Source organism: Oryzias latipes, chromosome 4, assembly GCF_053564925.1.
Source record: "Oryzias latipes strain Hd-rR chromosome 4, Olatipes_Hd-rR_3.1".
NCBI lineage: Eukaryota > Metazoa > Chordata > Actinopteri > Beloniformes > Adrianichthyidae > Oryzias > Oryzias latipes.
In genome coordinates this window covers 29997272-30012138 of record NC_136240.1, presented here as the reverse complement: position 1 = coordinate 30012138, position 14867 = coordinate 29997272, and the positions used below count along the sequence as shown (strand labels likewise).

The 14867-nt window shown below is 42.2% G+C and overlaps 2 protein-coding genes across 17 annotated transcripts in view; one reads left to right on the top strand and one right to left on the bottom strand.

Moving 5' to 3' along the window:
- ralgps2 (Ral GEF with PH domain and SH3 binding motif 2) overlaps window positions 1-14867 on the top strand; it is a 62561-nt gene that overhangs the window by 36727 nt on the left and 10967 nt on the right. For all 16 annotated transcript variants that reach the window (XM_078946253.1, XM_078946257.1, XM_078946256.1 and 13 more), the window contains one exon: window positions 611-737. In XM_078946253.1, the coding sequence (XP_078802379.1) occupies window positions 611-737 (127 nt within the window). The remainder of the gene's footprint in view (window positions 1-610; window positions 738-14867) is intronic.
- On the bottom strand, window positions 2608-14617 carry angptl1a (angiopoietin-like 1a). Its single transcript, XM_078946260.1, has 6 exons — window positions 14304-14617; window positions 6137-6380; window positions 5423-6037; window positions 3866-4063; window positions 3376-3642; window positions 2608-3270 (listed from the first exon to the last, which is right to left on the bottom strand). The coding sequence occupies exons 2-6, from the start codon at window positions 6324-6326 to the stop codon at window positions 3083-3085; spliced, it is 1458 nt and encodes a 485-aa protein (XP_078802386.1). The 5' UTR covers window positions 6327-6380; window positions 14304-14617; the 3' UTR covers window positions 2608-3082.

Genomic DNA, 14867 nt, shown 5'->3' with positions numbered 1-14867 from the left:
ATGACGCCTCAGACGAGGAAAACGATGACGTTCATGGATGTAGTCGTCTACAAATAGATGCATCAGAATGGAGCAAAGCAGGGCGCTTGTGGACTGTAGATGATAGTTTCTATAACACAATTATAAGCTTTTTCAAACTGCATTTTTTCATTTACTCCTGATTCACAATGATTAAATACTCAGAAATACAATTCTAATTTTAATTTTCTTTATATTTGTCCTCCATCATAAAGAAAAAACTACAAAAAAAACACGTTGAGAATACCAAAAACACAATTTCCGTTGGAGTGGGTCTTTAAACAAATGAACGGTTGCAATAATGGGTTCGACATTCACTTTTGGATAAACCTACTTGCTAACATCATGTTCTCATTTTCCTTTCCCTCCGCTGAAAAAACGCAGCCTTTCAAAGTGTTTAAGTGAAGACATTCATCAAGGACAATGGTCTAATGAATCATTTTAGAAACTATAATCTTTGGTCCACAAACCAGCATAAAAAAAAGGAAAGGATCTCATTGCATAAAGCATGTTTCCTGGTGTTTATGTCAAAACCAAATGTCTCAGGCTTGTAGCCAACTTGAAAACCAGATTTTTCCTTGCCTTCTTGCAGTTACTGAGTCGGAAGGACAAGGTGACGTTTGATCGGCTCGACTTCCTAATGACCAAAGAAGACAACTATAAACGTCTGAGGGACTTCATAAGCAACCAGAGTATGGTCTCTTGCATCCCGTATCTAGGTAGGAGTCATAAACATCCGGTCTGTCCTGAATTTTAAGTTTTCCTTGGTTTTTCATAAGCTGGGTGTGAGTTGTTCCCTTCGGTGGTTACAAACACATGAATCAATAAAGAACAGAACAGTTCTTATTCTTTCTTTCTTTGGCTCTGTTGTGACGCCACACAGAAAGTCTCCTTATGAGCAGAGAAAATGCTTGTGGTGGTTTCACTGCGCAATTTTTTGTCTTTTTTTATGTTTATTGATGAATGGAAGACTGAATCTTTTTGCTGCCAGTTTTTTTTCTTCGTTTTTATAGCTCTTTCATAGCTGCTGCTGTGTGATTCAAACACACTCTTAACTATTAACAAAGGGATTCAAACTGTAGAAATGAAGAACGTCTTTGTTTGTCCTCTTGGCCTGTGGCAGTCTCTAATATTTTAGTTTTTTTGCTTTTGTTGATATGTGCTCTTATTCATTTTTCCGTGATCATTTCTTGATCCTTCTGCAAAGTCAAAATCTTGGTCAAGAGCCTCACTTTGAATTCAAATGTCCGGTGGGTGTGCAGTTTGTGTTTGTTCACTGAAACTGAAGAAAATACCAAGAACGATTAATCTTAACTGCAATCCGGTTTGTGGTTCCCATCTGCTGTTGCTGTCTTTGCAAGTTTGATGCATATCTGTGGTGATAACAGGTCTGGAGAAAGAGCTGTGTGTCTGTTCCTCAGTAACGGAGTATTAGGTTTTCCTCTGAGGATACATAGAGGTGTGATCTCTGACCTGCGATCCAGCCTGGCAGACATAGCCCCGTCTTGTCTGTGCTCAGCACAGTGTGAGCTCAGATGAACTTGCTCTTGTTCTTGAGTAAACCCAGACAAAGAGCTCTTATATAGGCGGATCCATGCAAGATTTCTTTAATGTGTCGTTCTTTCATTTATTTGTGAAGCGAATGAAGTGTCAACTAATACGTTCTGTCAGCTCATTCAATCCCAAAGTTGTGTGGAGCTTTCCACGAGCAACAAGAGCAAGGATTTGAAGCCTCAATCATGTTTCTGAATCATTTCTAAACATTTGCAGATGTTATAAAAAATTTATGTATTGGTACATAAAGGAAGAAAATGGATAATGGAGGTAGCAGGGACTTTCCTGAATGATGTGTTTGGCATTAGTCAGTGAGGAAAGATTTCACTGTATGACAGAAACGAGCTGGGCGCTGTTTTTTTGCTGAGCTGTGGTTGCTGGGGGACGCAGGCATCAGCGTATGGAATAGGTAATGTAATGGAAAACGGCTCAGATCAAAAATGTTTGCCAGGTGGGGGGCTTTGTTTCTCAACTACCCTGTGTCTGGAGTCGCCGCCGCCGCTGCCGCACTGGGACCAAAGAGAATTTGTGGATATCCCAGAGTCCAACAGGCTGCCGCTAAGGCTCAGCTTTCTTGGCTTGTTGTTCAACTGGTGTGAAACCATGCGTTGACTGCAGCTATGCTCTTCTTGCACATTAGAGAGTCAGAGCGCTCTTATCTGTTCTGAGTTACAGCACCTCTGGGCGTGGAATATTCTGAGGGGAGCCATCATTTTGAGATAGGCCTATTTTTCAAGATAGGCTCTGTGGTTTTATGTGGAAAGAATGTTTCCATCAGAGCATGCAGCAGCTGTTGCTTGCTTTCTATTTTTCTCAAGCATCATAGTGTCTTCCTTCACTCAAAGTTGAGTCATTTTGTCCAATTACTTTTTACAGAGCTGCTGTTTTTCTATCATGCATGTTTTTAAACCCACTCTAAGTCTATAACTATTTTTAAATGCTGTCTCTATATGCTGTCTCTACTCAAGTTTTTTTCCTGCAATGTATGCAAAGCAGCCATCATTGGTATTCTCAAAACATGAGTAAAAACACACATTTTTATGTTTATAAAAATATGTATTTATTTTGGATGTCTAGCATTGCATATTCTGTATCCACATTCACTCTTGATTTGTTGTTTTATGTGTTCTCTTAAAGTGTTGCAAGTGAATTCTCTACATGAAAAGTCTTAGTCGTAACAGGAGTACATAACTGACTACATTCACTATAAATACACTGATAAATAACAAAGAGTGGCAGAGTGACAACACTAAACGTTTGGCCTGAGTTGAATCACACCTCTTAAATTAACGGTAGAAAATAAGTCCCAACGATATGTACATGCCAAAGCCAGCTTAGCCATACGCAGATGGACAGGCACGTAGTTACGCGAGTCCTCTCCCTTTTCAGCTGTGTGTCTAAGGCTGTGGATACACTGGCAGAGATGGCTTCCTCTGCCTTCATCTTTACAAGTAAAGGATAATCAAATGACAGATGGGTTCTTCAACCGCACTTGAAACACTTTGAGGTTTTAGTCAATTGGTCGGATCATGAGAAGAACAGACTTTAGAGAGTAGAAACCTCCACCATAGTCTGCCCAAAAGATCCCGTCCTGAAATTTGCTGCGATACACTCCTCCGCTGTGAAACACTCCATTTAGATTCGTCTGACCACAGTCATTGTACCACCAGCCGCCCCTATGGAAGTGGGCACAGTTGCCTAAAGATGGGATCAATTAAACCAGAAAACAAGATCAGAACATGGAAGTGACTCCATCATGACCAAGATAAGACAGCAAGTTGCATTCAGCTTGTAATCGCTCACCACTGAAAGCATCCCTGTCCCGGTCGAGTGTGGTGAATTGTTTTCCGTTGTTGCTGCTGAGGGAGTCTCCAGCATTGCCCTGGTAGGTGCCCAACCTCAGTCGATAGCCTTGATTTTCTGATTCCAAGTGGAAACTGCTGTACTCTGCATAAACCTTCTTTCCTGCCCAGTCTTCCAGCTCTATCATCAGCTTATAGTCGCCCTGTTTGGACAGGTTGTAAATATTTTCGAGCCCAAGCCAGTGCTCACCGTCAATGTTGCCAAAGCCTTTCTGTAGGGACGAAAACGGAAATGTATTTTATTTGAGGATTTTGTACAAATGTCTCTGTATAACCATAAATTTCCAATGTTAGTTTCTCATATTTCTGCTGCTTAGCTTCATCCAAGCACTTAAATAATAACCCTAAATTCCTCCTGGCTGAAAGACCAGGTGAAAGATTTGTAGTTTTACAACATAACATTAACTTTTGTGAATCTTTGGTCATTGAACTTGCCTTATAGGTGTCCCAGTTTCTAAAGAAGTTGATTGCGCCACCTCGCCTCCTTTGCAACACAGTCCATCCACCATTGTCAAGACCATGTTCACACCAGGCTTGGAACAGTCGATCGCTGTTGTCTGTCTTGAGCAGATACATCCCACTGGTGGTGTGACCAGCTTGCCGCACCTCATAGCAGTCCTTGAAAGGACCTGGGGTTGATAAGGCGATTAAAGGAAAGAAAATGTATATTTTAGGTTTTAGCGTGGCTGTTACAGCGCTAAAAATGTGCAATCTGATAGATGGTAGATAGCTGGGAAGTTATCCCTTATGGCCCTAAAGACTTGGAACAAATCGCTATGGTATCAGGAAATTGCTGATGGCATGAGGTACATGGTGAAGTCAGTACATAGAAGTATAGTGCTAGTTTGACATTTCTCTGTCTCCTGACATGTGAATCCATATGTTCAGACTCTCAGAGAAAGGGAAGAATATTATATAATCTTAGTATTATTATTAATAATTTAGCTCAGACATTTTTCTTTTAAGTTTGTTTTTTCAACCATTCTTGCCTTCTTGCTACCACCCCACCCAGCCTCTCCTTTTGTTCTCTAGCTCATTTTTCCCACACTTCCCCTTCGGCACCTTTAAATTATACCTGCTTTGCTTCTTATTTTTTATACAGTGCACTGTTCCGAAAGACAGGGTTTCACCGGCTAGACTTTGAAGAGATGACGGCAGTAGAAATTGTGGGGGAAAAAATAAAGCATTTAAGTCTGGATAAAAAAAAATCTGTCAGGCGTCACAGCAGCATCAAGATCTGCTTAGTAATTTTTAATGTTCTAAAATTGCCTGCATTTCTCTAGAATTTCTATGTTTTTGATCACTCCTTCCCATGTAAATAGTTTTTCACTGCTTCTCAGAGGTTTTATTGCCGATTCCGTCTGAGGCAGGCTATGAATGATTTAATCCGTTCCACTATTGGGTTGCATAACTCTCGTCAGAATTCCTAGCTGTATTGTAATTGCCAGTCAAAATAAAAAGGATCTGATCTGAGTTTAGAAGACATTTCCAAAAAGCTGCCTAACCTGAGAGGCTATTTTACTTTCCAAGCTGAGAGAGACGAGCTTGGAAAGACGTCTTTGGAGTGGAATCGATGATTAAAATTGGTTTTTAAAATTTGCGTAAAGTTCAGAAAAACAGTTAGTTGACAAACTGGTGGTCTGTGTATTGTGTAAACCTGAGCAAAGCCATACGTTTGCTGTGCAACCCCCTTCTATCAGACGTAGATCCCTACTCTGCATCCCAGTAATTTACTGCATGTTCTCAGCACAGGGCAGCCATGTGGGGATAATAGGAATGTATGACTTCACTGCCTCTGCAGCAAGGAGGATCCAACTGCACCTCAGCCATACCAGCTGCTGTGAAGAAATGGGTTTTGGGAATTGCACTAAAGTACCGGTAGTTGTAATTAAACTTCTCAATGATTTAAGAGTTTTTGCATTGATGCAACTGTGGATGTTTAAATTTAAACAGATTTTGTGTTTTGCTACTTAAAAATAGAAACGTACCATCAGAAGTTAGCGTTCCCTGTGGCGGTGGAGGGTCGATCCCAAAGGGGCTCACAGTTGGGGAGTTCTTCCGCGACCCTCGTGTAAAGGCCCTGCTGTTTCTTTGAATCTCATTGGTGAAACGGTTGTCAACCGGAATGTTCTGTGGCACTGCCCGCACCAATGGAGGAGCTTGGGCGCGTTCACCCTGCCCCAGGCTCCTCAGGCATTGCTCCTCTAAGGCAGTGATGAGAACGGACTGGTTGTTGACCACCCCAGCTATTGTGGCGAAGCGGGCCTCTAGGTCCTTGTACCTCGAAGCCAGACGCATCATTTCCGAGGTCACATTTAGGACGCGGTTCTCCAGCTGGGCCAACTCCAGAGAATTGTCTCTTTTCCTGATGATCTCATGGAGCAGCTGCATGTAGAGCTGGGTCACCCGGGAATTCATGTTTCGGCTCTCTTTCCGCAGCAGCTTCATCTCGTTCACCAAGTTACCATCCACATCCACCACCAGCTGCAGCGTCTCAATCTCACGCCGCTGTTTGTTAAGAACTTCCCTCACATCTGCTATGTCCATACGGGTCACTCTGTCCTTGTCTGGCTCCGGGCCTGTGGTGCTGGCACAGATCGGACCTGATGATAGACATGAATGATTTAACCATAAATAGTCCAGTAGGAAGTAAAAAGTATTGAAAATACCAAAAGAATATGTTTTTTAAAGGTCTTTTGTACCTGTAATTCTCTGCTCAGGCACCAGAAAAGTATAGGAACACTGTTTAGCGTTGGGATCTGTAGGAGCTCTTTTACTTCTCTTAAGGAAAGGCTCTTTGGTTCTCTGGGTTTCCCTGGAGCTCCTGCAGGAACTCTCTTCCCACAGCGAGAGGCAGAGCAGGACACACAGGCTCCAAACCAGCCCCTGCATGGCTGCTGGCTGGAAGGATTGATGGACAGCTGCTAGGGTTCCCTCCAGGCCTCCCTACGATGATGGAAAAATAAAGAAATTAAACGGAATGCAAGAGCTTTTGGGTTGATAAAAACGATGGCAAGCGGAATCAACCACGCAGAGAGGCGCTAAATGCTTTTAGGAGCAGACAATGAGTGCAGTTTCCTTCTGTTCTTAAAAATTAGAGTTGTCATATTGCAGTGCTGGAGAACTTCTGTGGAAAGAATGAAATGGAGAACCATTTTCTTTCAGCCAGCTCTATGACATCTGCTTTCTGTCTTAAATGAATTCCCCGCTGACGGACACCCCATGTTCCCAAAAAACAATCAGGCAGGTCTTTTCCATTTCATAAAAAGACATTAATCTATGATCTATCTTTATAACACATCCATAAATGAACTTTTACGTCTATTTTGCTTTTTGCTTTGCATGCCCCTTTCCTTTTGTCGCATAGAAAATGCAACAAAGCAATCTTTTGTAACTACAGGAATTGTTCCACAAAGTTTTCCCTCTGTTTTTTTTTTGCAGCACATTGAATTAAAGTATCGTCTTTTCTCTCTTTGCAACATTACAACATAATTCTTGCTCCACAAATATTGGTTATTTTTCCAAGTTAGTCCACGGTAAGCATAACTTTGGTGATAAACAAATACCCAAAACAAAACCCGTTGCCTTGGCTGCACTGCAGGAAAAATCAGAGGGGATTTTTGCAACATGTTTTCAGTGAAACATGTGGATATTTCATTCAAGAAGGCAAGAGGGGATTCACTGATCTGACCTTGCAGTCGTCCAGGCTACTTTTTATTTGTGAAGACATTGAGAAACGTTCTTTCTAAACAACTGACCTAGTCTATAGAAAAAAAAATATATATATTTCATTGCATGCTTACCGTATATGTTCAACACAATACTTCTGTTATTTATTATTATTATCTATTTCTGTCTTGGTTTCATTTTTTTTCCAACGAGTCATTCAAAGAGTTGTAATACAGTAGAGTTACGTTTATAGTATTTGTGTTAATCTTAACCATCAATCATAGTAAAGAATAAAAAAAAAGCCTTTGTTGAGCTTAGTGTGGGCTCTGATTTTATTTTATTTTTGATATTTTTTTGCTGCTTTATTTACTTCTTTGACTTTGGCCGGTTTCTCCTCAGTCAGCCTTTGCTTTGTGCCACATCATTAAGTCACACCTCCACACTGAAACCCGCGCCTTGTGCGCTTTTTGTATGACGCCATTATGGTTCTTCAAGAATTCTGGCAGTTATGTCACTTGAAACGGAGTTGAAAGGATTACGGCGAGTGTTGCAGCTCATAAGCGGGTGTGTGTTCCTCGTGGTATGTGCAAACTAGTGTGTTGATCTGAGTGCCTGAAGACTGTGTCTGCACGATGGTCCAGAGACGTTACTCATTTTGAGAGTGGAGTGTTTTTCCAGCAGTCTGACAGTGGAACCAGGTACTTGTATCCCTGCCGAGCTCCACAGCTGCTAATGACTTTACCGTCGGCATCGTCTCTCCTGTGTCTCCTCATGCTCCCAACTATGACTGGCTTCATTGAAGTCATTTTCAGACACGTGTCCATATTCATACAGAGTATCGTCGAAGCTCATCTGTCAGCTATTACCAGCATCACTTCTTTTTCTTCATCCATCCCCTCCCCGTCCTCGTCCTTCCCCCTCTGCTCCTGGGCTTGGAGTTGGATTCCCCGCTGTGAGGTTCCCCTGAATATGAGGGGCCAACCCGGTCTCAGTGAAGCGCAACATATCAAAGACATTCCAGGAGACACACGGAGGTCACCGCGTGCCACAAAGATACAACATTTACAGTGTTTGGTCAGAACAGGCAGAGGGGATCCCATTTCTTCTGCCTTGAAGAATCAAAACAGTTCCCAAGCGCTTCAGTGCTGTGGGGCCATTTGGATAGAAAACACAGAGCTCTCCGGTTACTGTGTGTGTGTACGGCCCAGCTGAGGGGGGGGCTGTTTTCTGGATTTAGGAGTTTAGAAAGTAAAAGTGCTTTTTGTAGACGAGGCTGTTGTCTTATATTTGAGTGTGTGGACGGCCGATCTTGAGCTACGGCTTCACTGCAGTTCACTCAATGTTGCAGACTTCAGATTTTCACTTTAGATTCAAATACAGAAGCAACAAAATGTGGACTCTCTGTCCCACCTGAGAAAAAAAAAAAAACGCAGTGTTTCTCAACTGTTGCAGTGAAAATGAAAATGATGCGTTATTTATTTTGTGCTCAAATAATCATTTCAATTTGGATCACTGATATTGCACATCACACGTTTTCCTCATATTGTGCAGGCTTAGGCTCAGTCCTGACATACAGGACGTGATGAATTTGTTCAATGTCTGAAGTCCTTTTACGTGATGATGTACCAAAATAGCAGCTTTATCAAAGGTTTCATATCAAATGTATGTAATTTGCTGCATAATTGTGTTTTGTGTTGGCATGCATCTTAAAATGTGTCTCATGCTTCAGGGTAGACGCTTGAACCATCTTCTTGATCTGTTGTCATGAACGTAACATGAGAAAGATCCTCTTAAAGATAAAATCTTTTTCTTCTGTCACTCTGACTTTTAATCTTCTGTGTGCTTGATTTGGAAATCCTCTTCCCCTTTTTTAAAAAAAATCTCTCTTCAATTTTTTTCTACAACCTTTTCCTTCCTTGTGCCTTCGATGCTTTTCAGCAACATAAAGGCACACGTGTGACATACACTAAACAGTGAAGATTTAGAACTTTTCTTGTAGTATATTCTTAACTGACAAGCAGCCTCATTTATTCAAACAGTCCCTTCTTTGATGGATCGATAAAGGATCCACATCAGTCTGGTCCACTTTGTTTATGTTTTTGCAAACACTTTTAGACATCCTCCATTTATGATTCTTGAAAATAAAAAAAAGGTGTGTTTGACATTTTCATTTATTATGTAAACTCCTCTCGGTCTCGGTGCGTTGGGCCTTTCTGTTCATTTGATTGGCCAGGCAGGACTCTGCTTCCTCTGCTCTTGTTCCCACACACTCACAGTTCCAGCTGGGAGTTGTTTTCAGCTTTATCTCTGTTTAAATGTTCTCAGCTTGGTCTTTTGCCAAAGTGTGTGCAGACTGTGCGTTCCATAGGTTTTCAGTGTATGTTGCGTCTGTTGTTGTAGATCCATTCGGTTTCCTATTGAAGGCGGCTTTGTTTCATTTATGGTGTGATAATTGAACTGCTCTGTGTCTCGCTGACGGAATCTGCTTTTATAGGCATTCCCCTCTCTAGCTGTGCTTATATTCGCACACGCATGCACGCATGGACATGCTGGAAGATAAATGTGAAGCAACGCCAAGCTGAATAAGTGTTGGAGATTGGTTTTGGCCTGCTCCGTGTATGGCAACCACACAGACTCTGGTTTTCGTCTTGCTTAGATTTCATTATGGCTGCTGATGGCGTATATTAATCCTTATTAGCTTTGTGTCTGAGAACGGCACTGAAATGATTACTTTCTGCACGTTGCAACCAAGGAAAGGACTGGAGAAGTCATTTTGGAAAGCAACTGCTTGTCCTACTTCTAGACAGGAAAAACGACTGTTGAATCATGGGTAATCAGCTGAGTGAATGCAGTTTGCTTCCACAAAGAAACAGGCACATGGCCCTCAGTTTACATTGTGAATGTGTTGGAAAAAAAGCCTCTTTAAACACAGATATTCCTTGTTAGCCTTAAAAAATGGATTAACTTGCTTTTAGAATAAACAGTTTTCATTCTGTGTGTGTGGTTCCAACTCATTGGAAACTACATTTTACTGTATATTTGCCCCAATTAAGATCCTAACTGAAGACTGATTTAAGCTATTTTCCACAGATAAACTCAATCAACTGCAAAAAGCAACATAATCTGATTTATTCTGATTTTACACTGGGCATGAATGCATAAATGATTTCATGTGTTTTTGCATTCATTCAGTAAAAAAAAACGTAATCAATCTTTATTATTCTAAGTTTTTTTATACTCACCGAAAATAAAAGTAAAAAAGTTTGCTGATGCCATTAAAATCAGGGGGCGGGGCTATTATATCAAAGCTTTTTTTTGGAGGTTTTCTTTACGTGTTCGCTTTTATTAGTTAAATTAGCTGCTTCTGTCCCTTTTGCTGCATACTGTTGTCTAATATTGCATTACAGTGTAACAAATGATCCAATCTTGTATTTATTTTATTTTTGTATGTTTCTTGATAAGGAACAAAACATTGTACCTCTGATTTCAGAGCCCTCACTAAACGCAGCAAGTATTCATGGGAAAAAGTCTGTAAATGCCAATTCTGCTTCAGGCATGCACCAAAACATGGTCTACACTCGCCAAGTGACATAACACAAGATGGAGACCGTTACTTATCTAATTAAAGCAAAGATGCTAATAACTTTCTTTTTTTTATTTATTTATTTACTCTACATTAAAGAATCGTCTATAAACTGGGACATTCCCACTATAATTCCACAGAAATGGCCAAGTCTATTCATGCTGAAGAAATCAAGGCGTATTTAACTTTCAGAGCTATACTTGACGTGACATTACTCCCAGCAGTGTGTCTGTTTGTGTTCGAGTCTCCTGCTGTGATTGTGATCATTTCGTTCTGAGGTGTCGGTGCGTAAGCCTGATGGATTGCAGGTCAGCAAGCGTGAACAATGGAATTGGCTTAGATTTAACAGAATTTTTATGGTGAACGCATTTCCCAGCCTCGCAAACCCTCTTCCTGCTTCCACCATCTGGTCCTCAGACGTTCCCCACAACAAGTCCACAATGCTCGCAAACACACGCCGTCAGCCCTGGTCGGAACCAAGGCGGGTCCTGTAGGGAGTCGGCGTGAAAGAAGCGCCGGCTTTGCTTTACAAGCCATCCTTGTGGTCAATCAATCTTTAATCCAACATAAATAGAAAAGACTAATAAGAATCCTTCTGATGAAAGCCAAGTACAGGATGGAAGTAAAGATATGTGCCAAGAGAGCGCAGCGTTAGGACGGGGAGGAAAAGTGACTGACAGCATAAAACACCTAATGAAAACAAAACTACCTGCACAGTACCCATCATCACCATAACACACTCATAACGATTTTGGCCTTTTTTTTGACTACATGCTATTAAATCTTCATTTAGAGTTGAAAACAGGAGCATTTTAGGCTTCTTGGATTTCATGCCGAGATAATGTTCGTCTACACAAAAGCAGTTTGACTTGGGCCTCTAGATAAAATACACCCAACCTTCTCAGAAGTCCTGTCTTCCTCCTGCTATCTAGTTTCTACCTTCTAGATGCTGCATTAGTGAGCAGTGCAAACCTCAAATCCCCCTAAGGCCCCACGGGCCCCCATCTGCTTTTCCTCTTGTGCGGAGAAACTCTAAACATGTGCACTGATGTAGGGGTCAGAGGTCTAAATGTGGGATGAAGGGTGCTGCTCCACCTTTCCTCTACCTCACCCACCCACTCATCCGTTTCACAAACCCCTTCAGTCATCTGGCGTTTCTGGGAACTTCCTCTTGGAGCACAGCCCACAGATTGATGCACAAACATTCTGTTTTTTTCTGTGTTTTGTTATGTTTTTTCGTGGAGGTTTTCTGTGTTGCGGTAGTTCATAGAGGATCGCACTTGTCTATTCGTCTTACTCTGTCGAGATAATGAGTCACAATTGTCCACCGCCCGCCTCCGTTAATGCACAGCACTCTTTCCTCCCCCATTGCAAAATAAACACACACCCTGCTCCACACATATGCTGACAAACCATTCTAATAACTTCTAAATCATTAATCACGTCCGTTTTTGAACAACTAACGGCATCCTTTGATGGTTTGGCTAACAAGTAGCTTGGTTTTTTTTTAGCTAAAGTGTTTGAAGGAAAACTTGGCTTTGAGCAAATGTTTCTTGCTACAGACAAGAACTGGAGGAGAGTCAGGAGGAGGAGGAGAGCCAGGAGGAAGAACCATTAAAAAGTTACAACTTTTTGTTTGGCTGCCCATTGTAAAACGTTCAGATTGAGGAGAAGACTCGTAACCTCTCAAATGTGCTCTTTGTTGGTATTTATTTCCCCTCTGAGTCACACCTCACCTTAAGCTCACATATCGGCCGACAGATGTTTTCAGTTACCAGAATCAACGCGGAAGAGCACATAAATTTGCTCCGACAGCATTACGCTCTTATTCCCATTGGCTCTATTTAGTGACATGCTTTCACTTCCCTTGTCTTTTTGCCCTGACCTGCTGGCTGACTTCTTGCTTGTAATTGTGACCCGTCTGTTCAGCCGTGTCCAAGACCTCATTAAGGGGGTTGTAAATGAGCTTTTCGGATCAGGCAGAGACTTCCCTGAACTTCCCCTACACCTCCGCCTTTTTATTCTGTCCACGTTTTCCCCATTCTCCGGGTTTAAAGGGCGCACCGTGTTTCTCTAGTGCCAGGTTTAGTATGCCCAGCTTGCTTTTCTGTGGCTTGATCTAACCGCACGGTGGTCAGCAGCTCAGCAGGTCTTGGTTTTGGACAAGCCCGTGGCTGCTTTTCCCCCTGCGCTTATCTCCGCTTCGTTCTTGTGCTCGTTTTCTCTCGATAAGATCAGCTGACATGTCTGCTGCACATAAATGGGACTCCTGCCAAACAGGGAAACAGGTTTGGAGGCGACGCGCTCATCCCCAAAACACAGCTGGTTAGTTCTGGCAGGGTGAGCCGTCAATCATCTTCTGCTCCACCGTAACACCAATAACAGTGGAGTGGCTCTGACAGCCTAAACATGCACTCCCTCATTGCCATTTATTGGACAGTCAAGGGAGTTCTGAAAACCTTAAATAGAAAGGACCTGAACACTGAGGTTGAAGGTTAAAAGAATAGTTATTTATGTCTAGAATGCAGGTAATAACCCATTTAACGCTTTCTTCTACTTCACAGCTAAAATTCAGGTAAAGCCAGAGCAAGGAATGTTCTGGACATGTCTCAGACAGCTGGTTCTACTCCACTTTATCTTCTATCTTATAAAAAAACATTAAAAGACACAAGTTATTAGAGGTATAAATATCAGTTATTACTTTTTTAAAAGGTTTTTTTGTCTGTCCTTGCCCTCTTTGAGGAAGCTTTTAGTTGGCGCAGATGTTGGTCAGTGTTTTCCAGTTCCATCAGCTGATGTCAGAAGTCAGGATTGCATCTGAAGTCTTCTGAAGATCCACGGGGGGGGGTTAACATGCACATCAAACTAAAACTTTCTTTAAAATGTGTATACTTCTTAGCAAAAAAGGGTTTTCTGTCTTAAGCTCTTTATTATATACGAATATGCTTATGTGATCTCTGGTCACCTTCATTTCAGTCCCCTCATCCTTTGACTACTTGACTCTATTCTTGCCCCCACCCCTGCTATAGTTCTGATGTTTCTCTATTAGGAAACCAAAACCTAGGAAAAAACAAACAAGCCTGGCTCCAGAACCCAAATCTCTCCATCTTATCAGTCTCCCTCATGTTCTCTGCTGGAATGCGCCTCTTCACTTCTTCTCTTTCTTTGGTGTGCAGGTAAATATTGAAGTAAATTCCAGATGTGACGTGTTCCCCTCTTGTGCCAAAAGAATAAACTCCACTGACCTGATGTTCAAAGTCTGAATTGTTACAATAGATGTCACCTCAGGGGCTGCAGTCAGTGTGGAGATGCCAAACTCCTCAATCCCTTCACCGCACATATGGGATCCTCATGGATCTTTTAGTGGACTCCTGTGCGTTTGCATTTGTAAACTTATTGCCTTTTCTCAGCACATCGTACACGAAAGCTGAAGAAGCATTGCAAATATTTTAGTCTGCAGCCGCGACCTTCAGCCACAAAGCGTCCTAACCCCTCAGCGAGAGCTCTCACAGCTGCACTCTCCTGCATATTCACCTCACACAAATGCCGTCTTGGTGAAGCGTCCACACATTCCAAAAAAAGCTCAACGGATGGCACGCACTAGGTCAAAGTGTTACCTTTTTGCTACCAGTGTTGAGCTGTTTCCGTCAGTTATGGTCTCACGTGTGTTCTGTATTGCGTCTTGACGCGGCAGCTGTGCTCTCATCTCTCTGTCTGTTTTGTCCCAGTCCTCTGAGGTGCTCCCTTCCACTTCCTCTCACAGTCCCGTTTGTTGCTGCAGCTCACAGGGCTTAAGAGGAGGCCCTTACTTCCCAAAGTGGCATTAGCCGTCCCGGTGCTCAGGCTGGGACATGGTTCAAAAGCCGGCCCCTTGAGCAGAATGAGCTGTGAGCACCAAGGTCTTGAGTATTTCACAAAGGATAAGAGGGGGGAGGAGATGACGGATCAGGGTGTGTATGTGTTCAACAAACCCCTCCCCCCCCTCTTACTTTTTTGTAACTTGTGATGTCACTCTGATGGAAAAAGGAAAATAAGAGTCTGGCTTGTTTAAATTTCCCATTTTCAGCCGAGGAAAAGCTTTGAAACTGGAGCGAAAGGAGGCGAGACCGGACTTCAGACATTGCCCCAAATTACACCTCCCCGTTTACCTTTTTTGCCTCTCTTGTCTTTCTTTTCATCTT